This window comes from Taeniopygia guttata, chromosome 17 (assembly GCF_048771995.1).
Source record: "Taeniopygia guttata chromosome 17, bTaeGut7.mat, whole genome shotgun sequence".
Taxonomy (NCBI): domain Eukaryota; kingdom Metazoa; phylum Chordata; class Aves; order Passeriformes; family Estrildidae; genus Taeniopygia; species Taeniopygia guttata.
The window spans coordinates 7,894,096-7,907,861 of NC_133042.1; the positions used below are offsets into that span (position 1 = coordinate 7,894,096).

Consider the following 13,766-nt stretch of genomic DNA (forward strand, 5'->3'; position numbering starts at 1 on the left):
TTGCTTTTCCTCATTGAAAGGTTCCCTTTGTGCCACAAAACCATCCCCTTCCCCCAGCCAGGGGTGCAAACTGCTGTAGGAGCCCAGATCTGCTCCAAGCAGGAGCAGATATTGAACACTCATCCAGTGTCTCTGAGCAGTGGGAGAAGCACCCCAGTCCTGATGAACCAAGCCTGGGCTGTGCAGGACCCACAGCAGTGCCTGGACCCAGCCCTGGCCATTCCATCCAGGTTTAAATGCTCTGCATGCAGTTATCTGAGTGATGCACCAGCTCCCACAAAGCCCAGTCCCTGCCCTGAGGGGCACCTGGGTGGTTTTCAACCCAGCATCTCCCAGAGGAGCAGGAGATTCTCCTGACCACCATAAGGTGAGCTCATCACACACTCAGCTCAGTGGGCAGAGGCCAATAACAACATTTACAGCAGGGAGAAATTAAACAGCAAAACACCCCCTTCTGAGCACCAGCCCCATCACTTTGGAGCTGCCCCTACACTCCCAAGCTTCAAAGACATCCCAGAGCTGTAGAGCCCAGTTTGTGCTAAAGGTGATGGTGTTCAGTAATTAATTCTCATCTGAGCCTCCACACCCCTCCCAGGGGCTCCTCAGCCTTGGAGTACTTTTGAAAATTCAGCCCATATTAAATACCAATTAACAATAGTAATTCCAGTGCTTAGATCTACAGGTGCTGGCTGCTAACAGCTCCCACTGAAGTCAATCCCACAGGATCAGGACAGTGTGAAATGCTGGAATATCAAACAGCGTTGGCATATTTTACGAGCTGAGTCTTTCAACAGGGGTATTAATTACACACAAATAAATTCAGGTGTAAAGCTCTGCTCCGAGTGTGACACTCAACATCTCCCCGTTATATATCAGGGAGCAGCAGAGCACATCTGCCTGCAAAACCAGCCTTTACTCCCCTGCTTAAACACAGCCTTTTCTATTTATACAAACAGATTTATTCAATAAAAGTTTGGGGATTTTAAATAAATACACTGGCATGATATATCCATCCCATTTTTCCCGGGTGATGCATTGCAGCTGCTGCAATAATGCCCACTAATAGCTGGTGATCCATCTTCCCCCTCCCAGGCGACGCCGTTATTATCTGCACCAATATTTATATTCTCAGCTCTGCTCCTCATCCAGAGCCAGTCACTCCCAGCTCCTGATGAATCTCCCTGCCCACACCTCTCGGGCTGCTGGCTGTCTCTCCACACATCATTTCCCTGGCTGGAGGGTTTTTGGGAATGTGTGGTGGGGTTAATGTCACGGGCAGGAGCCCAGCTGGGTGTGGAACTGATGCCTTGGGAAGGCTGGGCTAGAAGAGAGGTTAGGTGGAGCTAAAGAATGAAGCAGGGATTTATTAAAAGGCCTCACTGGATACACCTTGGGCAGCACAAGAGCTCAGTCAGGGCTGGGCTCATTTTGGGTTCATCACCCAGGATGAACCAAAATGGTCCCAAGTGCACAACCTCTCACAGGGTCTCTCACTTTGATCAGTTCTGCTCCATCTGCATATTGGAATTAATTGTCCAATTCCAGCTTTAGCCCAGGCAGTCCCATCCTGCTTGTTTTTCTCTCTTCATTCCACATTGTCTGTGTTCTTAGGCCTGAGATTTGGATCACTGTCCTTGGTGCCCAGCTGGAGCAGGAATTGTTTTGTCTCCCTGCTCTGTGAAGAGAGCTCACCATCCCCTAACATGAAGCTCAGAACTCCATACCAAAGCAGCACAGAATCTGAAAATTATAAAAGTTAAACCCTGAGGCATCATTTCCTCCTAAGGCATGAACACAACCAGGAGAAGGCTGGGGCGATGCTGCTGCTGGAGCAGAGCCTGCTTGGAGTGAAGGATGAACATCCCCATCCCTGGAGAGCTTGGGAACTGCTCTGGGACACGTGCAGAGGAGAAGATGGCATCCTGAGGTGTCCCTGAGCATCACCTGGAACTCCTGAGCATCACCTGGAACTCCTCTCCCACACAAGCAGCTGCCACATCCAAGCCTCAGAGCCTGGCTCTGCCTGTCCCCAGCCTGGTGCTGCTGCTCCCAGCCTGGACAAACTCTCCTCTCCTCACTCTCCAAGAAGCCATGAGCTCTGGAGCATGGTGGGCACACCCTGGGAGACACCCAGGTGACAGCACATGATGCTGAAGGGACTTTCACAGAATCAAGGTTGGGAGAACCCTCCAAGAACATCTGGTTCAGCCTGAACCCAGCAGCACCAGCCCTAAGCCATGTTCCCAAGTGCCAGCTGGGTTTTGCTCAGTCACAGGCTGAGACTGGAGAAGGGTGGATGCCCCAAGGCCTTTCCCACCAGGAAAGAAACGGACAATCCAGCAGATTTGCCCACAGAAGTGCCAACAGCCCTTGGACACAAACGCTGCACCCACCACGTGGGGCCACATCCTGACAGCATCTCACAGCTCCATTCCTCTAATGAAGGGGCTGAGCCTCACTGCTCCAGCCTTTCCTGGTGCTCCACAGCACAACAAGCCCTTCTCTATTCCAGTTTCTGGTTTGGGAAAAAAATAGGAACTATTCCCACATCCTGGGGACACCTAGAAAGACACCTCCACTCCAGAGCTCTGGGGAGATGCAGCAGAGTTCCTCAAAGCTGATGGATGCGGCAGTATTACAACATCACCACGGTCCAGCAGTCTGTTGTTTATTAAAACACACTCTCAGTGCATCTCTGAGAAACACCAGAGGCTGGCAGCTTTTATGGAGAGCAGTAAACCACGAGGATCAGCCTCTCCTGGAGCAGCCCAGCTCCTGCAGGGCTGGATGGATGTTGACATCTCTGCTTTGCACGTATTGATCCTCACCTGTCCCCACACTGTGCCTGTCAGAGTTGAAAATACACACCCTCCCCATCCTCAAAACGGGGATTGGGATGATTTTAGCCAATGGAAACTTCAGGACACACTGAATTCAGGCAATAAATTCAGCATCCCAAGCGTGTCACGGGCAGACGGAACAACTTGAGCAAGGAAAGCCAGATCGCCTCATTCCTCACAAAGAAAAGCAATTTACTCCTTCAATAAAAGCAGCAGAGTCTGCGAGTCACCCGTGGGTATCAGAGCCTATGATCTACTGCCTGGATTAGGAGATTCATTGACAGCTCTGGGTTAGGAAAGGGATTTTAGCCACCCTTCAGAGGCAACGCCAGCATTTGCAATTACTGCTATTAGGATAGATGCAACCAGCTTTGGGCTGGCAGCATCTTGCCGAGCCAGAAAAGCTGATAATGAATAAAGCTTTTCATATCTAAGGCAATTTGAGGCAAAAACAATGCTTTTGGCTGAGCACTGGCAGAGCCTGCTGTGCACTAACACCCACCCGGCCAGGCAGCAGCCGTGCCAAGGAGCAGCTCCCAGAACAGAGGGACTGGTGCCAGGATGCTGCCTTGGGGTGAAGGAAAGGGAAGGACAAACCCATAGAATCACAGAATGGTTGGGGCTGGAAGGGACCATGGGTACAGACAAACCCTGATAATTGACATGCAGCAGGTCCAGCACGCTGAAGGAACCCTGCACTCATCTCTGCAATGACACTGGGGGTAACTGGGGAAGCTCTGAGGGGTTTCAGGGCCACTGAAGAGCCTCTCCACCCATAAAAGCTGCTGTGGGAAGTTGATGAGTTTGTACCAGCCTCAAGAATTCAAGGACAAACCCTCATGACAAACCCACCACACCAAAACTCCGTCCAAACCACACTGAGGAAGAGCCAGAACCACCAAGAACAGCAAAAAAAAAAGAGCAGGAGGGGACAGAAGGAGCTAAAATAAGACAAACAAGAGACAACCCCAAATTTCCAGCCCTATGACCAGGGTTAAGAGCCAGATCTCAGAGCCTCCACAGTTCCAGGCTGGGAAATTTGCAGGGCCCAGCAGCTGTGAGCCTCCAGTCCATCCAAGTAATTCCCATTTTCTCATTCTCACCCTGCCCTCACAGCTATAAATACACAGTTCCTCCAACCAACCCCCTCATTCAGGGGTTCCTCCAGCCAACCCCCTCATTCTGTCATAGAGGACAAGCAGAACCCAAAATTTGCAGCAGGTTTAGGTTTCAGGGTGAGGGAGTGCAAGATGTACAGCTGGAGGACTTAAGATCTTGCAGGGTTTTAATTACTCAGCCTGAACTTGGATGAAGAGACTCATCTGGAAATAGCAGAAACTTTTTCCCATCTATTCTGCTTGGGTCTTACATTCCTCATTCCAAGTGGAACGTTCTGATCCTGAGAAAAGTGACCAATATGATCCCAGAAATGGCACAAGCAGAACATGTAAAAATCAATAAAAATCAATACAAGTGACACAGAAGGGATAGACACATTTACAGACACTCTGGCTCAAGTGCCCTGTACCACACAGCCATTTATTTGAGGGGCTGTTGTGCCTGGTTTGTCCAACATAAAAATAATGAGAAAAGTGGCAGCTCACTCATCATCTCACCTTGGCTCCTGCACTCGTTACTTTTTTTAATGCATTTGAGAAATTCTGCTGATCACAGCACTATTTTGGAAGATGTGAGGGGGGCAATGCTGGTGAGAGCAGCAGGAGAAACTTCAGCAAGAAGCTGAGCCCAGAAGAGTGTTCACTTGAGAAATTGTGGCCTAGCAGATGTCCTTCCCTTCTTCTCTAGGATGGAAAGTTTGGGAATAGACAATTATCCAAATAAATGTGTTGGGGATAAATTACCAGTGAGCTGCAGCTCAAAACAAGAGCAGGGGACATGGATCTGTGGGACAAAGTTCTCCAGGGGCAGGGTTTGGTGGGGACCTCCTTTGCCTAAAACACTTATTTAGTCCTTTATGCAACACTACAACTCCTCTCCTCAAAACAAATTATCTTCAGAAGAGAAAACAAAGGTAAAAGTTATGCAAATTAAATGTTTCACGTCAAACCATTCACAGAACTTCAGCCTGACTCTGAATTCTTCAAGCAGCCAACAAATAACCCAAAATGTGCCCTGTGTAATCTACCTAATTGTGCCACTGAAGAGAGACAATGCCCTGAAGTGGAGAAGGTTCATTATAAAGAAAGTTCATCATAAAGAAGGTTCTGGGGCTGTAAAGGGGAGCAGGATTAATCACTGCCATAAATTTAATGAGACAAAATAACTGGAGAGATCTCAGTGGCAGCGGAGAAAATTTAGGTGAAATGTTAAGTATAACTCTGAGGTAGCAGCATGGCTTGGAGCAGCTGAAAGAGCCATAAAGGGGGATGGAAAAGCAGTTGGCAGGGCAGTAAGGTGGATAATTGCCTCCTGAGATCAGCTCCCAGCAGCCACAGCCATGTGGGAAGCAGCAGCTCCCCTCCCTAGGGACCTGCAGGAGCATCCTCGGGACAAGAGTCACTGACAATCCCTGATGTGGGGCCACAGGCTCCAGAGGCTGAACCCACACTCTGCTGCTGCTGCAAAACCCAGCTCATTTCATGGACAAACTCCCCCCAAATGGCCGCTCCAGGGTCTGGCATGGGGCGGGCTGGAATAAATCAGGCAGCAGAGGCCAATTGTCCCTTTACAGCTCCTCACAGCATCCATCAGGCAGCACTTGCAATGCAAGCAGCCCTTGCCATCTGCCCAGGCTGGCTGCAAGCTGCCATCTGGCCCAGGGCACAGCAAACCAAGGGGCCAGAGGGCTGCAAATAGGGAATTTGAGAACTTCACAGCTCCCCTGATAGCCTTTTAGCTTCCCTTTCCATCACCAATTGTTTGGTTTTTTGGGGTTATTTTTTTGTTTTTTTTTGTTTTTTTGGTTTTTTTTTAACTAAATAGCTGAATCCAGGCAATTATGTGCCTTGATCTGGCTGGGGATCTCTCTGGAGCTGGGATTAATCCCTGCAACACCCCAGAGGTGAAAGCACAATGGGGTTATCAAGGCTTGAACATCCTTTAAACACAGCAGAGCCCCGTGGCTGCCCCAGGATTGCACACACAGCTTGTTCCTGAACCCCCTCTCCAGCCTTGGTTTTTGTCCCACAGCTCCTCCGTGCTGGGAGAATTCTCAGGATAAAAGTTCTCACTCTTTAGAGCATCATGGGGACAGCAGGGACAAAACCTGCTTCCTTCTGCTCCCCAAATCTCAAATATTTTCATATTTTAAAGGCTCTGCAGCACAGGAATTCAAAATCTCAACCTAGGGACACCAAACTACTCCACCAAACTTACAGCTGAAACAAAGCATTCTGACATTCTCCAAAAAAACCTCATTTACCAGCCCATAAAAGGCCTTGTTAGAACCAACTGAGTGTTTATCCTGAGCTTTTATCCAAAGTTTTCTCTCCCCTTTGGGGGATTTCTCTCAGGGTGAACTGGTGGCACAGAGCCCACCAGGGTTGTCCCTTGTCCCTCTGAGGCCTGTGGGGACAGCAGAGTGGCACCTGGAGGTGACAAATCCCTTCTGGCTTTACAGGCAGGGCTGGAGCAGCTCCCTGCACACACTGGGTCATTTCCCTGCCTGCTGTGGAAATCACTTCCTCGCCTCCAAAAAAAAAAGGCATTTTGGCTGCAGCCACATCTTCCCATGGCTGCTGGATCATCAGCAGCGTTAAAGGCAGAGATTGGAGGGACTGAATCACTGCCAGCAGTGAATGCTGCCCTTGTGGAGCTGCTTGGAGAGAGCAGGAGCTGAGAGATTTCTCTGCAGAAAGAGATTTTTCTGCAAAAAGAGATTTCTCTGCAGAAAGAGACTTCTCATCAGTGCCACAGGCTGTGGGGCCTGGGCACAGCACTGGCACATTTCCAGTCAGAGTTCCCCTCTCCAGGGCAGAAAATGCACTCTGCTGCAGGCAGCAGGACCAGCAGGATGCTGCTGAGGGGTTCTCCAAGCAGGTTTTTTTGGGTTTTTCCAGCTGTGGGTGAATTCTGACCCTGTTTCCTAGGCCGTGTTTCCGTGCGCTGGGAGGGCAGGCCTGGATGAAGGAATTTGTGCAATCCCTGCTGGTTTCAACAGGCCTTTCCCCCAGGAGTCCTAAATAAGATGTAAAAAAGAGGATTTTGCAGAGAATGGGTAGACAAGGAAAGTTGGAAATTGGAGATCTGGGACAGAACAGGGAAATCAGTTGAAAGAAACCTCCAAGTTATCTGCTGGGCATCACAGCTCCTCTGACCAAGGGACAATTCTGGAAGCTTCCACCTGGACCCCTTGTCCCCAGCAGACTTAAAGCTGGGGACAATTATTCCCAGCACCAAATAAACAAGTGCAGCACCCCAAAACCCACCCTTTCTAGGCCAGCACTGCCATCCCCACCAGCACTTGTGTGAGAGTCCCCACACACATCTCTCTCCAATTAAAAGCACATCTGTGTGTGAGAAACAGGAATTTTAAACCCCAGTATTAAAGGGATTTTTGAGAACCTTTGGAGAGCGGGCACAAAAAGTGCTATTCTTGAAAGGATCCCTTTCTTAGTTAAAATTTTATTAAAACTGCAGCTGCTGGGAGCCAACAGCAAGCAGGGAATTCCAGGGCACTCCATTCCCTCTGCTGGTAATTTTATGATTTACTTTTGTAATAACTGAAGCCATAAGGAACTCATTGGATTAAGGAGTCTTATTATTTATGTTGTGGAACAATAATATTTAACTGCATAAAGCCACATATCCACCCATGCAGTCCATCCCTCCATATGCAGCAGACTGCACTTCATAAGCAAAACCCTGGCTTGATGGGAATGCTGCCATTGAATTCCAATAGTGCCTGCACTTCACTGTGTGTGCTGCAGTTCAAGGTTGATTTTAAAAGCCTGTTACATCACCACCACAGGCAGAAAAACCAGATAAACACAGAGACAACAGCAGCATCACCCCACATCCCACCAAGGACAAGCAGGACGGGTGTCATGGCAGGACGTGGCTGCCACAGCCCTGGAAGTGTCCAAAGCCAGCTTGGATGGGGCTTGGAGCCACGTGGGATAGTAAGAAGTATCCCTGCCCATTGCAAAGGGGTGGAATGAAACGGTCTTCAAGTTCTTTTCAACCCAAACTCTTCTCTGATTGCCCCCAGGGCCAGCCGGTGTGGCCCAAAATCACACATGGGGGATGCAGCTCCATGTGCCAGCACCCAAAAAATGCCATGGGGAGGGGGGGGGGGGAAATGAGTACCTCACTCCCAGAGCTGGCTTGGATCACCTCAGAGGATGAATGATGTCCCAGGGTTTTGGGATTTAGGAAGAGTTGGGGATCCCCTGGGCTTGGCCCCTTTCACCCCCCACCAAGCCACTCATCAACTCAACCTGATGAAAAGTGACATCTCCCAGGGCTTTACACCAGAAAAAGATGGACTTTTGTCAGAGCACAAAAATCTCCTGGCCAAAGGATCAAAGCAGCCATCCTGGCTCTCCCAGCCCTGCTGTCAAACTTTATCTGCCTTTGCTGGAAACTCACAGCAACTTTTCCCTCCCTCCCTCCCAGCAGAAGGTGAGGCCACTCACTCTGCCAGCTCCTCCAAGCTCCGGTACACGTCATCGTCATTTTCCGTGGTCTCCTCCGAAGGGAAGGGCCTGGGAAGGGAAGGAATGACAGGGTTATATTGGTGCCTCGATGCTGGAACTCAAAATGTCCCTCAGACATTTTTGGAGGTTCCAGGCCCAGGTCAGAAGCATTTGAGACCCTGGCAGGCAGCTGGAAACAGCTGTGATTTTGGGTTTGAACCATGGGATGATTTACCAACTTTGTAGGTAGAACAAAGTCACAAAAGTTTAGATATTATAGTAGAAGTAGTCACAAAGTAGAAGGAAGAATTTTTTAGTATTGTACAAAGGGGTTTTAACACCTCTACAGGGGGGTTTTTACTTTGTACATGGGGGTCAGAGGTTTTAAGATGGAGGAATGTAGGCCAGTCCTGTTCCTCCTCTTTCTTCTTCCTTACCTCTGTGTTCTTGGTGATGTTGGCACTTATGGATTGGTTTAGAATAGAAGAGCAGCCTGGTGTTGGATTTGCTGGGATGGAGAAACACCTTCTCCTCCAACCTTTCTAGCTGTGAGCTCCCTCCCTGCTCGGCCAGGCAGGGCTGGGCACTCTGTGCTGCTTCCCACTAGCACCTCCCAGCAATCCCAGTGGAATGAATGAGTCCTTATGAACCCCAGGCTTCCTCATCTTAACAACCTGAAGAAAGTTAAACCCCTGGAGATGAGGGAGAGGACACCAAAAGGGCAGAAAGAGAGGAGGGGACAAAGCAGATTAAAGGAGCAAGGGAGGGAGTGAGGGGAATACAAGAATTCCTTGGCTCATTCTGAAGCAATAACCAAATAATGTACGAAGGAGATGAAAAATACTGTTTTAATTAAACCCCACATATTATTGCTGGCACGGGACCAGGCTGGGTTGTGGCTCTGCTGGGGCTGGAGCATCCCCATGGGCACAGCCAGCCTTGCACAGGGACAGCACAGGGACACAGAGGGGTGGCAGCAGGGCAGCTCTGCCCATCCCTCCTGGGCATCCTGGAGAAGGCAGGTGGGGCTCCCCATGAACCACAGGGATGGGACACTGATGCTGTGGCCACATGTGAACCTCTAACTGCCCTCAAGAGCAATTTCCTCCTCTTCCCTCCCTGCCCATGATAGATTGCCTCTCCTGAAAGATTTAATACATGGCCTGGTTAGCCCCCAAATTTGCTATTTTTGGATCCTTTCACTGGCATTAATTTGCTTTCTCTCCCCTGCTCCACCTCAGCCTTCCTTAGGTGAGCAGCTCCAGACCAAGCAGTTTGAAATAGTGCTGAGACTGCAGCGAGTTCAATTAAAACCCTGACCAGGTGGCAAGGCCAGGAGGGGAAAGAGCTGTGCTGACCAGCCATGGAGCAGGACAATTCCAGCCATCACAGCTGCCCTGCTCTGCAACAAGGAGCACCCAAGGTGAGTCCAACCACGTCCATGTGCAAAATGACAACACGGGAGGGAGGAAGGCAAGGGATGCAAAGCTCTGGCAAGAAGGCAGAACTCAGAGGTGACTTCTATTTAAATATCTCTTGTTACAACAACAATAAAAAGAAATCCACCACAAGGCACGACCTTCTTTCTTTTATGTGCATCTTCTGCTCTTATTCTCTGGCATTTGCCACACCAGAGTAAAAGAGCCATAAAGAATATTAAAATCACATAGACACATCCCCAGCCATAAATCTGGGCTTGAGGTGTAATTGGCTCCTGTGATACAACCCCCCCCTCCCCAATGTAAGACAAGGAGGAGAAAAATATTTTCTAATCAAGAGTTTCATGGGGTTGCAGCTCCCCTGGCCCTCCCAGCTTCACCTTGACTGCCAGTGAAGGCCCAGAGTGAAAGTCAGGGCAGGGGAGGAATTAATAACCTGTGTCCCTGCAGTGGCAGCTAATGGCTAAGTAAGGACTACAGCATGCAATTAGAGGGAGAAGTCACGCCAAGGTGAGGATTACTAAATGGACCATCCAAAATCTGGAGCTGAAGGGCAGCTTTTTGGACAAAGCTTTGGGTTTTTCCTTTGTTCATTCCTCGCTCTTCCCCGGGAACTCTAAATGCAACAACACAATTTAATTTATCTCTACCAACAGCCACTATTTGAAATAGCTCCCTACTTTTGACTTAAGCTCCCTTATACATCCATTTAGGTTCTTTTTTTGTCATTGAGCACACCTGAGCTGGCTGAAAAAACAGATTTGATGTGGTAGGGACAGATTGGGGGAGGAAAGCTCTGCTCTCACTCCCACCCCACCAGATCCCCATCAAGGCAACACAAAGAAAAGCCAACTAGGAGTTCTTTTAAGGTAGTATTTCTCACCAGCACAGGGTTTTCACTGAGAACCTTCCCACACATGCTGCCCTTGGCCCCAGCCATGCAGGGAGCAGCATCTCTAACCAGGTGGGTAAAGGTGCTGCACCTCCCCAGCCATGAGCTCTCCAACAGCAAACACCTGCTTTGGCACCAATCTCTGTGTCGTATTTTTTGGTAAAATGAGTGAAAATGTCGTCAGTCCAAAGATCTAAAAGCTCTGGATTCCCTGGGAAATTGTCAAAGGCCTCCAGGCACATTGCAACTTCTCATGTAGGAGCACAGCAGAGCTGGGAATGCCCAAAAGTAATGAGTACTTTGAGCCCACTGAAACCCAGCAGGTCTGCAGAGATCCCAGTTTATGAAAATTCATTTGAAAACGTCTCTTATTTCATATCTTGAGCTGAGCACCAGCTTTTTTTACTCCACCACCATGCAAAACCACCTGCTGAGCCGTTCATCCTCCCAGCCTGTGCCAGGGCTGCTGTGAGTCCCACCCTGCTCAGATGAAAAGGAAAAAGCCCCAGTGGCATCAAACAGTGCTGGAACAGGCTCTTAAGAGATAACAAAGCTCCCAAAGTAGACTCCTGCTCAGACAAACCCCAGAGCACTGCACAGCATCACTTCCAGACATCAAAGCAGGGAAGTGGGATCGATCTGATGTGTTTGTTTAGAGCTGAAAAGGGAAGAAAAAGACCAAGCAATTTGTTCAGGAGTTTGGAGTGAGTTGCTCCTCTGCAGGGCAGGACTTCCAGCACGTGTTGATGCAAAGCACCCCCTTGATCTTAGAAAACATTTTGGTCACTCTGTGGATCTCACAGAGCTCCCTGCAGATGGGACACAGGCAGAGCCAGCCACAGCCACAGCACATCACCCACGGAGACAATCAATTAATATTTCACGAGGCACCTCATGCAAGAAAAACCCTCCCTTGCTCTCAGGTTGCCCCATGATCCCTCCCACACCACATCCTCACCATCCAGCCCTGCTCAGGGAATCTCTCAGCACTGCCTGGCTGCTCTTTCCTCTGAATTATTTAATGGGAAGAGCCAGGTAGGCTGCAATTCTAACAGCAATAAACAGGGGTTTTTATTTATTTATGAGCATATTTCAGCATCTGGGCTGCCTTGTCCTAGCAACTGAAGTCAGCTCTTCACCTCTGCAGACAGCAGAGGGTCAGGGAAGAGGCAGCTTCAGTCTGATTTTGTACAGCAGCACCTTGGCCTCAAATCCATGTGGGACAGAGCAGGGAGGACCCAGCATGGTTTATTTGCCATTTTTCCACACCCCACTCTGATTTCTTGGGGTCAAACAGCAGCCCTGGGAACAGCAAGCTTGGTAAGGAGCAGACAGGGAGGAAATGTCCCACTCAGGGCACTCCATCCCAAGGAGCTGTTCCCACTTGAGGCTGCTCTCAGTGGAGATGCTTTGTCAGACAGATCTGAGAGGAAGTTTTCCTGACTTGTGCAAACAGCCTGAGGAGCGGAAAGGAGGTGATTTATCCCTTTCTGGAGGGGGGTTCCACCCTCCTAGCACCAGCAGGATAATCTCCCCCTGTTTTCCTAAGTCCAGGGATAACACTTGAGTGTTTTAAAGAGCAGGTGGAGTGTTGGCACCCGGGAAACCTGAGCTGCTCCCATCTGCTGTCCCTTCTGCGAGGGATTTCTTCCCTAATGGGAAGGACCAGAGCCTCAAGCTGGTGCAAAGGAGCTCCTGCAGCTCTGCTGGGATGGATGGGGCTGTGCTGAATCCCCCTGACAGAAAAATTTTTCCATGGTGTGGGGTCTAGAGCCTGAAATTACACCCTGCAGGACTTCCAGCTCCTCTGGTGGGGTGTACAGACCCCCTGACATCCCTGCTTTGAAGGAAGCATCATGGCAATGCACAGAAATCCCACAGGACGCTGTTTTCACCAACATTTTAGGGTTCAGGCTGTGTTTCCGTGGGAGTTTGGGAGTGAGGTTCTCAGTCCAACAGCTCCCATGCTTCCAGGAAAGTCCTTCTGTCCCAATGCTGAGGTTTAATGCAGTCTCAAGCTACGTCAGGGAAGGTTCAGGTTGGATATTAGGAAAAAAATTTTCACTGAAAGAATAATAAAACACTGGAATTGTCTTCCCAGGGAGGTGGTGGAATCACCATCTCTGGATGTGTTTATAAAAAGACTGGACACAGCACTTGGTGCTATGGTCTGGTTGTGGTGTTAGGGCATGGGTTGGACTTGATGATCTTAGAGGTCTCTTCCAACCTCATTATTCTGTGTGATTCTGTGTAATGCTGCTTCAATCCCAAAACTTCAGACTTTGGTTGTTCCCAGCACATGATTTTGGTAGCTCCAACCTTCCCCTTTTCTTTTTTCCTCTTTTTCTCCAGGAGGACGAGTCATGGGGATCGCCCTGTGCCTGTCAGTTCTGGAACCCTGGGCCTGCCACCCTGAGCACTCCTGGAGCTGCCCAAAGGAAATCATGTCTTTTTCCAAGACTTTTACACACTTTTCCCTGATTGGTTTCCTGGAATTAGGCAGATTAAAGCAGCATTAATTTACCAAGAGGTGGCTGTGAGCTGACCAGGCTCCAGCCAAGGGTGACCTGGAGCTGCCCCTGCTGCCCCACCCAGGCAGCACCTCCAAGATTTGCTTCCATCTGTGAAACAGCATCAGGCAATGATCTTGGTCAAGTGCTGTGAGGTAAAACCACCCTATTAATCCCCCCAAGATCCATTTATATAAAGCAGAATAAAATCAATTCTCCCCGTGCAGAACAAGACCCATCAGAGCATACCAAAAGCTGCTGAATTTAATTAAAATCACACTTTTCTGTTACATTACTCATCTCTGGAAAGAAACACCTCACGGGGCGCCAAATTTTCGACACGTCCTCTGAAAAATTACAGTTTGCTTATATTTGTGGTCTGGAACTTGCAGAAATTCTTGCAAGATTAATCCTGATGGAAATTCAGCAGGGGAAGAGCGAGTTGCATCACCAGCTAACACAAAGATGATGATGAAGATGATTTTGCA

At 49.2% G+C, this 13,766-nt stretch overlaps 1 protein-coding gene across 7 annotated transcripts in view; it reads right to left on the reverse strand.

Annotated features, from left to right (window-relative positions):
* Positions 1 to 13,766, reverse strand: part of VAV2 (vav guanine nucleotide exchange factor 2) — a 116,203-nt gene that overhangs the window by 26,008 nt on the left and 76,429 nt on the right. For all 7 annotated transcript variants that reach the window (XM_012578325.5, XM_030286364.4, XM_012578327.5 and 4 more), the window contains exon 4: positions 8,438 to 8,506. In XM_012578325.5, the coding sequence (XP_012433779.3) occupies positions 8,438 to 8,506 (69 nt within the window). The remainder of the gene's footprint in view (positions 1 to 8,437; positions 8,507 to 13,766) is intronic.